The 14812-nt window shown below is 37.4% G+C and overlaps 1 protein-coding gene across 1 annotated transcript in view; it reads right to left on the bottom strand.

Moving 5' to 3' along the window:
- Apoltp (Apolipoprotein lipid transfer particle) overlaps positions 1-14812 on the bottom strand; it is a 668275-nt gene that overhangs the window by 601112 nt on the left and 52351 nt on the right. The window contains exons 9-11 of the mRNA XM_067142082.2: positions 13785-13915; positions 12630-12796; positions 12021-12194 (exon numbers count right to left, since the gene is read on the bottom strand). Coding sequence (XP_066998183.2) covers positions 12021-12194; positions 12630-12796; positions 13785-13915 — 472 coding nt within the window. The remainder of the gene's footprint in view (positions 1-12020; positions 12195-12629; positions 12797-13784; positions 13916-14812) is intronic.

The raw sequence follows: 14812 nt of genomic DNA, 5'->3' as shown, positions 1-14812 counted from the left end.
TAGTCAATGTAGAGGCACACAGTCGTTACGATTTGATTTATATAGATAAGGAATCTGCTCCATGTAAAACACCTTTTGGGCTATGTCCTCTGGACTTAACCTGCAAAAGTGACCATTCATGATATCTCCCTTAGTAATCCTCCTGACGAAAGAATGCACATGAAAAAAAGGTTTAGAGGTGGAATTCCATCACGTTTGGTCGATTTCCAGTCAGGTTGGTCTTGTTCTGTATATGTTGTGGAAGAGTAAAATCACCATTTCGGTTCCCTATAAACCGCCAGTCCATTCCGGAACATGAAATGTTATTTACGTTTAAAACCTACCTTTGGACAGGTGGATGCTAAATATAAATTTTGGTTCGAATGTCTTCAGTAGTTTTCAAATTGTAAGGAGTACGCTTTACACGCACCCGCTCGGGAGTTAAGTCCGATGGGACTTGTACAGAAAAACGGTCTGTTAATGATATCTCCCTTATTAATCCTCGTATCGAAATGATGCACATGAGAAAAAAGGTTTAGAAATTATTATCTACCAAGGTAGGTAGATATACATTAAGTTTGGTTGTGTATATTTTGTGAAAGTGCAAAATCACTGTTTCGGTTTCGTATAAACCCCCAGTCAATTCAGGGATTTAGAAACAATATTTGCCCTAAAACCTATCAAGGACAGGTGTATTCTAAATATGAGTCTTGGTGGAAATACATCCAGTAGTTTGTAGCACTCGCGTACATACGGCGTAATTAAGGAAGAAATAATACAGTTAAGAAAGTTGAAAGTAACAGAAAATGGATTATAACTGAGGACAGCCGGATAACGACAAATATGTAAATGCCAAGTGAATGTATTGGAAAATCAAATGCCCCTCAATAAATTATGCTAGTGTGAGTAATGGATATAATAAAGCGGTAACAGAGGAGAAATTTAGGTCAGTGATTCTTAGGTAAACAAATAATAAGAAGATGACTAATGGCGTTATTACTTAATCTATTCGAGGGCGGTTATAATATCCAACGATATTCCGCCAATATCCCGCAGATAGGCCGATTGACGCCACTCTTGCCTTCTACCCAAGGAACAACCACGAATTTAAAAGCATGATGAGGAAAATGGCAATACGTTACTTCCCTGCTGGCATGCAGTCAGAGACGTTGCCATGGTAACCTGTAGGTTCGTTGTCGGTCTGTCGGTCACTCAATGCAGAGCATGATACCAGCGGAAAATTGTAAATTTCTCCGTCATGTGAAGAGTAAGGTAAATTATGAACATAACGAAAGTTGTTTATAATGAAGAGACGTTTCACGTACGGTAAACGAAGTTTACAGAAAATCAATAGTATAAGAGAAAATGGAGGAAAACCATTCTGGTTTTCCTATAAACCACCCGTCTATTCAAAGATTTTAAAATAATATGCATATAGAAACCTTCCCCGAGATGAGTATACTCTAAATATGAAGCTTGGTTGAGATCTATCCAGCCGTTTCGAAGTGATGGTGGAAAAACCATTCTGGTTTTCCTATAAACCCCCGGTCTGTTCAAAGATTTTAAAATAATATGCATATCGAAACCTTCCCCGAGATGAGTATACTCTAGATATGAAGTTTAGTTGAGATCTATCCAGCCGTTTCAACGTGATGGTGGAAAAACCATTCTGGTTTTCCTATAAACCCCCCGAGTATTGAAGGATTTTAAAATGATATGCATATCGAAACCATCCCCGGGATGAGTTTACTCTAAATATGAAGTTTGGTTGAGATCTATCCAGCCGTTTCGACGTGATGGTGGAACAGACAAACAAACAGACAGACAAACAGACAAACAGACAAACAGACAAACAAACAGACACGAAACGTAAAAACCACCGATTCGGTCTTGAGTTGACCTAAAACGGATAAATATCTGAAAAATTGGCAAAACAAAAGAAATTACAGACAGCGGACCCCCTACAATTTTATTTATATAGATACTTATATCTCAAAAACTGAAGATGTTACAGTCTTCAAAATTGCTATTTGAACTCTTCTTTAAAAATAAAGAAACACGTATTTTGTTTTTTTGTTTTTGGAAAATCTTCTTAAGAGGGAGTAAACAGGAGTCACAAATTGGGTGAATTTGTAAAATGAGTATATCTACAATATATCTCAAAAACGTAACATGTTACAGACGTGAAAATTGGTATTTGGAATCTCATGTAAAAGTAAAGGTACACGCATTATTTGTTTTCTGAAAATCATACTTAAGGGGAAGTGGTAAGGGGGAAAATTTTTAAAATTAGCAACCTGTAGCATATCTAAAAAACTTAACATACTACAGAAGTGAAAATTGGTACCGTATTTTTAATCTTTTAAAAATAAAGCAACAAGTATTTTTTGTTTTCGGAAAAAAACACGTAAAGGGGAGGGGTAAAATGACTTAAAAAGGATTGAATAATTTTTATTAGGATGCTGGTATCTCCAGAACTGAAGATATTACAGTCATGAAAATTGGCATTTGGAATCTCCTTTAGAAATAAAGAAACACATATTCATTTGGTTTCAGAAAAAACACTTAAGGGGGTTAAAATGACTGAAAAAGGGGTTGAATTATTTTTATTAGGATACTGGTATCTCCAAAACTGAAGATATTATAGACATGAAAATTGGTATTTGGAATCTCCTTTAAGAATAAAGAAACATGCATTTTTGTTTTTGGAAAATTCACTTAAGAGGGTTGTAAAAAGGACTGAAAAGTGAGTTGGACTCTTTTTATGAGGATACTAGCAAATGTACCCGTGCTTCGCTACGGCGTTCAACATTGTATTCGAATATCGAAGTAAACAGTGTACATGCAGTAAATAAGATTGTTTTAAAATTGCATCTCTCTTAGCGTTATCCGAGAAAGAGCATGGGGATGTCCCCATACGTTGTTTCCAATGTAAAGTGTTTGTTATGGATTTGTGATATAACGGCAGGCTCACTTGCCTACTGCCATTCACAATCGAGTTGGGAAGTTTACATTATAATTGGAGGCCCCATTGCCTACTGCGCGGTCACAATCAAGTTGGGAGTGTTCGTTACAATGGCAGGCCCCATTTCCTACTCCCAAACAGATTACAGTCGAGGAGATTTTATTATAATGGCAGGCAAATTCCCTACCACCATTCAAAATTGAGTTGTGCCGTTATCATCATAATGTCAGGCCGATTTTCCTACTGCCAGCCAGCTTACTGCCAGTCACACCAAGTTGGTGAGTTTCCATCAAAATAGCAGGCCACTATGCCTAATGCTAGTCACATTTTAGATGAGGACATTTGTTTATAATGGCGGGCAACCTTGCCTTCTGCCAAACACAATCGGGTAGGGAAGTTTTACACAAAACTGCATGTTCACTTGCCTTCTGCAAGTCAAATCGAGAAGCGAACTATTCATTACAATTGTAGACCTTCCTTACTAATGACAGTTACACAGGAATTGGAGAAGGGCCCTTTTATACAGCCAGTCAAAGTCGGTGTGGGAGGTACTGATTACATTAGCAGACCCACCCTTTCTCGATCGCTACAAATCGACATCAGTGAATATATATAGATCGACATACGAAAGTATATGCGTGGTTACAATATTGAAGACCTTGATTTACAGATTAACTGCTACTAAACGTACGTCATATCGACAAAGAATTATACTATAAGACACGCCGGATTTAGTGCCCTAAATGGCTGGTCCTATGATATGTCATCTATTCTAGGGTCAGACTGAGTTAGAAACGTGGAACAGGGTAACGTTTTTGTAAGATTATCTCACATTACATTACTTTTCGGATAATTATGTGACAGCTACATACATAGCATTTGGCTCACATATGGCTACTGGGTGGGCCAATTTTCGTGAAGAGTTTGAAGATTCTGTATTTCATGTAAGTAATCGAAAGTATGAATTATGCTTGTGAAAATTCCAAACTGACTTAACATCGATTAATAGAGAAAAATCAAGCATAAAAGGGATACAGATATGGCAAAAAGTCATAAGACCAAGGTTGTAGATCATTCCAAATTGAACGGAGATTGTGCAATCTGTTATGTGATAGGAATTTCCGAAGGTCTGCACCATCATTAAAATTGCCTGCATATTTTGATATTCTTCGGGGATAAAAAGTGAAAAATGTAATAATCTAGGATGTTTTCCGTTCGTTACAGGCTAAAACGTATAATTTTGTCAAATTTCAATTATCTTCTTTTTTTCTTCTGGCAGATTATGCCGCAATCTGGATTTTGGGCAAGGCGGTTAAAAATTAGGACTTTCAGGAAACTAAACAAAAAATTGTGCAGATGGTCATTATTACCCCTTTAATGGAAAGCTGTACGAAAATTTCGCCAAAATAGTCTGTGTAGTGGCACACAGTCGTTACGATTTGATTTATATAAATAAGGAATCTGCTCCATGTAAAACACCTTTGTGGCTATGTCCGCTGGACTTAACCTGCAAAACTGACCATTCATGGTATCTCCCTTATTAATCCTCCTGACGAAAAAATGGACATGAAAAAATGGTTTAGAGGTGGAATTCCATCACGTTTGGTCGATTTCCAGTCAGGTTGGTCTTGTTCTGTATATATTGTGGAAGAGTAAAATCACCATTTCGGTTCCCTATAAACCGCCAGTCCATTCCGGAACATGAAATGTTATTTACATTTAATACCTACCTTTGGACAGGTGGATGCTAAATATAAATTTTGGTTCGAATGTCTTCAGTAGTTTTCCAGTTGTAAGGAATACGCTTTACACGCACCCGGTCGTGAGTTAAGTCCGATGGGACTTGTACAGAAAAACGGTCCGTTAATGATATCTCCCTTATTAATCCTCGTATCGAAATGATGCACATGAGAAAAAAGGTTTAGAAATTAATTTCTACCAAGGCAGGTAGATTTAAATTAACGTTGGTTGTGTATATTTTGTGGAAGTGCAAAATCTAGTTTCTGTTTCGTATAAACCCCCAGTCAGTTCAGGGATTTAGAAACAATATTTGCCCTAAAACCTGTCAAGGACAGGCGTATTCTAAATATGAGTCTTGGTGGAAATACATCCAGTAGTTTGTAGCACTCGCGTACATACGGCGTAATTAAGGAAGAAAATAATACAGTTAAGAAAGTTGAAACTAATAGAAAATGTATTATAACTGAGGACAGCCGGATAACGACAAATATGTAAATGCCAAGTGAATGTATTGGAAAATCAAATGCCCCTCAATAAATTATGCTAGTGTGAGTTATGGATATAATAAAGCGGTGACAGAGGAGAAATTTAGGTCCAGTGATTCCTAGGTAAACAAATAATAATAAGATGACTAATGGTGTTATTACTTAATCTATTCGAGGGCGGTTATAACAACCAACGATATTCCGCCAATATCCCGCAGGTAGAACGATTGACGCCTATCTTGTCTTCTACCCAAGGAACAACCACGAATTTAAAAGCATGATGAGAAAAATGGCAATACGTTACTTCCCTGATGGCATGCAGTCAGAAACTTTGCCATGGTAACCTGTAGGTTCGTTGTCGGTCTGTCTGTCACTCAATGCAGAGCATGATACCAGCAGACAATTGTAAATTTCTCCGTCATGTGAAGAGTAAGGTAAATTATGAACATAACGAAAGTTGTTTATAATGAAGAGACGTTTCCCGTACGGTGAACGAAGTTTACAGAAAATCAATAGTATAAGAGACAATGGAGGAAAACCATTCTGGTTTTCCTATAAACCCCCCGTCTTTTCAAAGATTTTAAAATGATATGCATATCGAAACCTTCCCCGGGATGAGTATACTCTAAATATGAAGTTTGGTTGAGATCTATCTAGCCGTTTCGACGTGATGGTGGAAAAACCATTCTGGTTTTCCTATAAACCCCCCGTATATTAAAAGATTTTAAAATGATATACATATCGAAACCTTCCCCGGGATGAGTATACTCTAAATATGCAGTTTGGTTGAGATCTATCCAGCCGTTTCGACGTGATGGTGGAAAAACCATTCTGATTTTCCTATAAACCCCCCGTCTATTCAAAGATTTTAAAACGATATGCATGTCGAACCTTCCCCGGGATGAGTATACTCTAAATATGAAGTTTGGTTGAGATCTATCTAGCCGTTTCGACGTGATGGTGGAAAAACCACTCTGGTTTTCCTATAAACCCCCCGTATATTCAAAGATTTTAAAATGGTATGCATATCAAAACCTTCCCCGGGATGATTATACTCTAAATATTAAGTTTGGTCGAGATCTATCCAGCCGTTTCGACGTGATGGTGGAAAAACCATTCTGGTTTTCCTATAAACCCCCCGTCTATTCAAAGATTTTAAAATGATATGCATATCGAAACCTTCCCCGGGATGGGTATGCTCTAAATATGAAGTTTGGTTGAAATCTATCCAGCCATTTCGACGTGATGTTGGAACAGACAAACAAACAGACAGACAAACAGACAAACAGACAAACAGACAAACAAACAGACACGAAACGTAAAAACCACCGATTCGGTCTTGAGTTGACCTAAAACGGATAAATATCTGAAAAATTGGCAAAACAAAAGAAATTACAGACAGCGGACCCCCTACAATTTTATTTATATAGACTTATGTCTCACAAGCAGAAGATGTTACACACATGAAAATTTGTATTTGGAATCTTCTTTAAAAATAAAGAAACGCGTATTCTTTTGTTTTTGGAAAATCCACTTAAGGGGTTGGGGTAGGTGAAAAGAACTGAGAAAAGCGTTGAATTATTTCTATGAGGATACTTATATATCAAATACTGAAGATGTTACAAACATGAAAACTGGTATTTGGATCTCCTGTAAAAGTAACGGAACATGCATAATTTGTCTTCTGAAAATCCACTCAAGGGGAAGTGTTAAAGTTTAAAAGTTTAAAATGAGCATGTCTACAGTATATAAAAAAATCTGACCACATATTACAGACATGAAAATTGGTATTTTCAATCTCTTTTGACAATAAAGTAACATGTATTTTTTGTTTTTGGGAAAAAATCAGGGGGGCATAAAATGACTGAAAAAGTGTTGAATTATTTTTATTAAGATGCTGGTATTTCCAAAACTGAAGATAATACAGATGTGAAAATTGGTATTGGGAATCTTCCTTAAAAATAAAGAAACACGCATTTTTTGTTTTTGGAAAATTACTTAAAGTTACTATGACTGAAAAAGGGGTTGAATTATTTTTATTAGGATACTGATATCTCCAAAACTGAAATATTACAGATGTGAAAATTTGTATTTGGAATCTCCTTTAAAAATAAAGAAACACATATTTTTTGATTTTGGAAAATTCACTTAAGGGGGTTGTAAAAAGGACTGAAAAGTGAGTTGAACTCCTTTTATGAGGATACTTATATCTCAAAAACTGAAGATATTGCAGATATGAACATTTATTTTTGGAATCTTCTTTAAAAATAAAGAAACATGTACTCTTTGTTTTCGCAAAATCCACTTAAGGGGGTGGGGTGGGTGAAAAAAACTCAAGAAAGAGATGAATTATTTTTATGAGGACACTTATATATCAAATACTGAAGATGTTACAGACGTGAAAACTGGTATTTGTATCTCCTATAAAAGTAAAGGAACACGCATAATTTGTTTTCTGGAAATCCACTTAATGGGAAGTGTTAAAGGGGGTGAATTTTTAAAATGAGCATATCTACAGTATATCAAAAAACTCACCCATATTATAGACACAAATTTAATCTCTTTTAAAATTAAAGTAACATGCATTTTTTGTTTCGGAGAAAACACTTAAGGGGTGGGGGTTTTAAAAAGGACTGTAAAAGGGAATGATTTCTTTTTATGAAGATACTTATATCTCAATTACTGAAGATGCTACAGACATGAAAATTTGTATTTTCAATCTCCTTTAAAAAAAAAAGAAAAACGTATTCTCTTGTTTTCGAAAAATTGAATTAAGGGGAGGTGGGAGATAATTAATTGAAAAATGAGTTGAATTCTTTGTTTGAGGATACTTATATCTCAAAAACAAAGGATGTTATGGACGAGAAAATTGGTATTTGGAATCTCCTTAAAATTAAGACACACGTATTTTGTGGCGGGGGAGGGGGTGGGTAGAATCAACTTAAGGGGACGAAACGAGCTGAATTATTTTTATGAGAATAAAAATAAGAAGTGTGCTTAAAACAATACACCCCTAAGGGGTTTTTGTCTGGGGGTGAGGAATGATGACAAAAATATGCATTTATATGAAACCGTTTGAATTATGAAGTTAAAATTCCAAATGATATCCTAGGCATTAAATAACAGAAGGTTTAAAACAAATTTGACCATTCAGAGAGTTAAATGAGGGTTAAGATCCGAAAACAAATATCTTCATTCTTTCCTCCAAAACAGTTTAACATATGAAGACAAAATTCCAATTCCAAATCCTAGGTGTGAAATATTTTTTTAACCTTCCCATCCTAAGTGTTAAATGAGGTTAGCTCCGTAAACGAAATTATTCATCCCTCCAAATCTTTTATGTCCTAGGTGTAAAATACTGTATACTTCAAAATATTTCTTCCCTAAGGGGTTTAGATGGCGGTTGACCCTCCAAAACACTTTTTCTTTTAAGAAATTTGGTCTTCTGTATTCTAGATGTTAATAAATATTTAAAAACATTCACCCATTAAAAAGTATATATTCCTCCATTACTGTTCGATATACAAAATGAAAATTTCACAGCTTGGTCACTTTTACATCACAGATTTTAAATAAGATAGAGTTTAAAACATTCAAATTCTTCTGTATGGGGTTCAAATGAGTGTTAGATCAGAAAATAAATAATCATTCCCCCAAAAAGCTTGACGTACTGTAACTGTCCAGGCTTCTCCAGCCATACTAATTAAGTGTACAATCCTATTATGTGATATCACTCGATATCAAGATTATCCGCCATCGGCAATTATTCATAAAGACATATTAATTTAACTTCAATCATTTGTAAATAAGGCTTATGGAATCATATTGTATATATTAGAACATCATTTATTATTTAAATTATTATATTATGTAGGACAGGAATTCATTATGTACTGTAAAGATGGTCAATGTTGAGACAGAGTTTGTGCCTGTGGGTCACATTATCATTGGCTTCAAGAGGTTGCTCTATATGCTCGGCAACCAGCCACATGCATTCCCCTCACACAAAGGCACTATGTGGCTCCTCAAATGTGGTGTCTTGCTCATCGAAACTGGATCCAGGAAGAGTGGGGTAGTGTCCTGTTTGCAGATGAGTCATGGTTTAGCCTGGAGAGTGACTCTCTGTGTGCTCGTCTCGCGCACACCTGGGACATGTTACAACTCCGCCAATATTGTGGAAAGGGTCCAATATGGCAGTGCAAGTGTTCTTGTCTGGAGTGGCATTATGTTAGGAGCACGTACCACACTGTGTGTGTTTCCTACGGGTACTGTGACGGGTGCTGCCTGTAGGAATTATATCCCCAACAGTATGTGCAGATTTTTCGTGGTGCACATGGACCTGGGTTCCATCTGATGGATGATAATTTCTGCTCACACAATGCTGGCCTGATGGATGAGTACCTGCAATATGAGAACATCACAAGTCTAGAGTGACCAGCTTGCTTCCCAGACGTAAATCTGATTGAACATGCAATGGACACACTAGGCCGAAGGATTGAAGCCCTAACACCACCACCATGGACCACTGTTGATCTCCATAGGGTACTTGTCCAGTAATGGGATGTGTTACCACAAGCCATGCTGGATGGCCTGATCCAGAATATGGGGAGCTGTTGTGCAACCTGTATTGCCATGCAAGGTCATCAACGCCTGGTGTTGGCATTCTGTATGCCACCGGTAGAGGGACCCCACACATGGTCAGTACCACCCATTGTCCAAGTCTGGTTTTCCTCTATACCTCGTATCAGTAACACTGTGTCATGAGCCAAACTGTTGCCATGGCAGCTTTTAGTGCACCATGTTTTTCAGTTGATCTCAAAGACCCCTTAACTTATGGACATGAGAGTATAAATGATATGAGTATGGAACTGGAATCATAAATAAGGCTCTTCGTGGATGATGTTATACTCTATGGGGTAATAAGTAAGTGAGCAACTTTAAAAAGACCTTGATAAATTTGTGAGATGGACAACAGACGTTCTTTTTTTTTTTTTTTTTTTTTACAAGTATCTTTACGTCGCACCAACACAGATAGGTCTTACAGCAATGATGCAACAGGAAAGGGCTAGGAGTGGAAAGGAAGTGGTCGTAGCCTTAATTAAGATACAGCCCAGCATTTGCCTGGTGTGAAAATAGGAAACCAAGGAAAATCATCTTCAGGGCTGCTGACAGTGGGGTTCAAACCACTATCTCTCGAACACTGGATATGGCCGCATTTAAGCGACTGCAGCTATCGAGCTTGGTACAGACAATATTATGATGCTTAACAGGGTGAAAAGTCAGGTTGTAAGTTTCACAAAGAGAAGTCCTCTTAGTTTTCATTTCTGTGTTGATGGGATGACAGAAACTCACGGGGATCACTGTAAGTACCCAGCAAAGACCTTCAATGGGATAATGACATAAACAGGATTGTAAATAAGGGTTACACATCTCTTCATATTGTTATGAGGGTATTTAGGACTTGTAGTAAGGATGTAAGGGAGAGGGTGTATAAGTCACCAGTAAGCCCCAATTAGAATATGGTTATAGTGTATGAGACATTTACCAGGATTACTTGATATGAGGACTGGAAAATATACAAAGGAGAGCAGCATGATTTGTTGTGGGGTGATTTCTGACATAAGAGTAGTGTTACAAATGTGTTGCAAACTTTGGGCTGGGAAGATGTGGAAGTAAGGAGACGAGCTGCTTGACTAAGTGGAATGTTTCCAGATGTCAGTGGAGAGATGAAATGAAATGGCGTATGGCTTTTAGTGCCGGGAGTGTCCGAGGACATATTCGGCTCGCCAGGTGCAGGTCTTTTGATTTGAAACCGTAGGCGACCTGCCTGTCATGATGAGGATGAAATGATGGTGAAGACGACACATACACCCAGCCCCCGTGCCAAAGAAATTAACCAATGATGGTTAAAATTCCAGACCCTGCCGGGAATCGAACCCGGGACCCCTGTGACACCAAAGGCCAGCATGCCAACTATTTATCCATGGAGCCAGACAGTGAAGAGATGACTTGGAATGACAGAATGACATTAGTTGACAAATAAACTTGAGTGGAGTTTTTGAAAGTAGGAAAGATCATAAAATGAAGATAAAGTTGGAATTCAGGAGGACAAACCAGGGCAAATACTCATTTACAGGAAGAGGAATTAGGGATTGCAATAATTTATCAAGGGAGATTTTATTAAATTTCCAACTTCTTTGAAATCATTTAAAAACAGCCCGGGTAAAGAAGTAATAGGGAATCTGACACCTGGGCAACAGCCGTAAATGTAGATCAATGGTAACTGATAACACACAACAGGGTTAAGACAATGGCAGAAAAGTGTGAATATAAAAAAGGTACAAAGAAAAAGGACAATGTCCACATCTTCAAATCTTTCTCCTTTTCAATCAGGATTCTTCTACAAACATTCCTTCTAGGCCCTTGATGAACTCATCTCTGCTTCTCACCTTCATAAGGAGGAGCTTTCACGCTCACTTAGGGGCCTTTTTGACAGGTCTTCAATCTTGATGTGGAAAGTGTACGAGTAAGAAGAATGCAGGATAAACACAGGAAGAAAGAGGAGACAAGGAGATAAAGAGAATACAGGTGGTAAAAGCCTAGGAATGCAAGGCAAACACAAAATGAGAAGAACAATACAACAGGTCACTATAAATAATGGAAAAGAAAAAACAAGTGATATATAGAATGGTAGGAATATTGAATGAAACATATAATAGAAGAAAAACAATGCTAAGTCAGTGTGTGTTTTCTTTCTCTTTCTTTAAAAGATATGTCTAAAATATGTATATCTTAACAAGATAATGGATAATTTGTAGAATTATATAATTTAAATTTTAAATAATACCTACCAGCATTATATTCATCGAAGAATACTGAACCTTCATAATTGTGAGAGAATTTTCGAATATCACTACTAAATTTCTTGTCAAGGTCCCTATCTTGAAGTAGTCCCTGAATTTCAACTCGGCTTGGTATCGATGACTTCAGTAAGTTGTGAAGGTGACTCCAAACAAATGAACCAACTGGAACAATTGAATTTCTTAATATTTTGGAAAATATAGAAACATTTTATTAGTTTTTCAACAGTTTACAGTTATATAACTATTTGCCTTCCATACATTCTTACAATAAACAGAATGATAGTATAAATAATCAGTCTGATACTGTTAAAGATTACATCATGCTGCAGAGACAAAACACACTGCATTATAAAATCAAATATCCTGGTCCCTTAAACAACATCTAACGAAAGGGCATTCAAAACCCACATAAAATACTCCTTCGCTGTCTATTTAGCACATTAAGAGGAAAGTATTTTTGTTTCGTTGGCTGAAATATTCTGCAAATTTAAATAGAAATATTACTACATCCATTTGCAGTCAAAAATATGCTATTGTAGGTACGTCTGAATATTTCAGAGAATGAGTTTTATTTTAACAGAACAAACTGAACATTACCTTGATTAATTTCTTCTGTCTGAAGGGTATGCTTAATTGTTTTAATAACATTGTAATTAACACATCTCATTACTTGTAAATAAGAAGCGATTCGCATCTCAGGGTCTGTAGCATGATTGCGATATAACTCCAGAAAATAACTTCTTTTCTCCTCACATGGCAAACGCCTGAAATCATAAGGGAGAGTTGTTATTCTACTAGACATTCAAGAGGAGCTCTAGTACAACAGGTGTCAATATACAATTTTAGATACAATTATACAATATTGGATGCAATATTGTCTCACCCTATATTAACATTCTAAACCATTTATCAAGTCAGACTCGACCTTCTTCCTTAAGCTATGACCTCAGAGTACTTATCTACCATAAGACCTATCTGTGTAAGTGCGACACAAAGCAAATTGTAAAAATATATATATATACTATATATAGCACAATCCTCAAAGCACAACAACCCCCAATTTTTAAAACATAAGTTGAAAGTTTCATCTTGAGTTGAGGATATACAGTAGTATTCTATCAAATCCTTTCAGGTGACCCCAAAGGCAACTAAGCCTGCTACAATAAAATAACATATACAGATTTTTTGACACATAAGTTTAATTGGAAATGAATTTGACTTTCATTGTTAATTTGAGCAAACAAACAAACAAACAAACAAACAAACAAACAAACAAACAAACAAACAAACAAACAAACAAACAAGCAAAAAATCCAAACCCCACGGCACTTAACGCTCTTGAAATGGCTCTGGCCTGCCCAGCGATCACTGCTCAGCCCAAAGGCCTGCAGATTACGAGGGGACGTGTGGTCAGCACGATGCATCCTCTCGGCCGTTATACTGGGCTTTCGAGACTGGGGCCGCCATCTCACCGTCAGATAGCTCCTCAAATGTAATCACGTAGGCTGAGTGGACTTCGAACCAGCCCTTAGGTCGAGAGAAAAATCCCTGACCTGGCTGGGAATCGAACCCGGGGCCTCCGGGCGAGAGGCAGGCACGCTACCCCTACACCACGGGGCCGGCTAATTTGAGCTTCCAAGAAGAAATTCTCAAACCTCAATGTTCTTAATGAACAATATACTGTACATAGAGTTGTCTTATTTAACAAGTAAAGGTAATTAATAAATGTTGATGAAATATGAAAGATAATACCTATGAGCTTCAATGGCAGCAGTTCTGATTTCCATGGGTAACTCTTCATCCTCAATACAGAGTGTCAATGCAGGTCCAATGGTTGAAGTAGGTACACCGATATTTGCAAGTGACTTTATAGCAATCAAGGTCTGAAAAGCAATTACTCAGTTAGTAAAAACACTGAAATATAATGTATATTAAATAATTAAAAATAACTATGGTTTTAAATTTGTTTGATTTTCCAGTGTTAATAGTAATGGTCAAGTATGGTTAACTGACTGACTGACTGACTGACTGACTATAATCAATGTACTTTCTCTACTCAGAGGTTGGTGATGAGTTAAAATAAAGCTGGAAAGACTACAGATGGTATCTACATTTCAGGGTAATCATTAAATGGTTATTTCAAATTCTCATCTTTCTTCTGTTTGAGGTAGATTTAAGTAGAGTAACCACTGCACGCAATATGTCGAGGTTGAAACATTGGCTAGCGTTTCAGGATCTTCTCATTACAGTGAATGTCTAAGTAACTCAAGATACTACTACTACTACTACTACTACTACTACTACTACTACTAAAATGTTTTCATTCCTCCCCTGAAGGGGGAGGCGGGCCTCTTAGACGGTGATGCAGTCTCTCAGCCCAGGAGATTTGTTACGATGGAGATGCTCGGAGAAGGTGATGGGGTTGGCAGCCATGGCCTATACTAGGAACTGCCCCGGCATTTGCCTTAGTGCAGGAGAATGGAAAGCCACGGAAAACCATTCTCAGGATAGCAGAAGGGCCAGCTGTGAGGTCTGTCTCCCGAATGCAGAGGCGTAGAGCCACGGTAGAGTTATGGCCAACCCTCCTCTGCTCGGATGGCCAGTCAGAGTGTAGAGCTGTTGGACCCTGGACCAGCCGTGGCCACCCATGGGCCGAGACCCACTCTGCACCAACCGACCAAGTCAGGACACCACAGCATCCGGTTTATGGCTGACATACTATGGGAGAAATTATACTCAGTGCACAAAGGAGTCCACACTGTTGCAGCTGGCGGTGGAAT

Source organism: Anabrus simplex, chromosome 2, assembly GCF_040414725.1.
Source record: "Anabrus simplex isolate iqAnaSimp1 chromosome 2, ASM4041472v1, whole genome shotgun sequence".
Classification (NCBI taxonomy): domain Eukaryota; kingdom Metazoa; phylum Arthropoda; class Insecta; order Orthoptera; family Tettigoniidae; genus Anabrus; species Anabrus simplex.
This window is presented reverse-complemented; position numbering and strand designations above follow the sequence as displayed.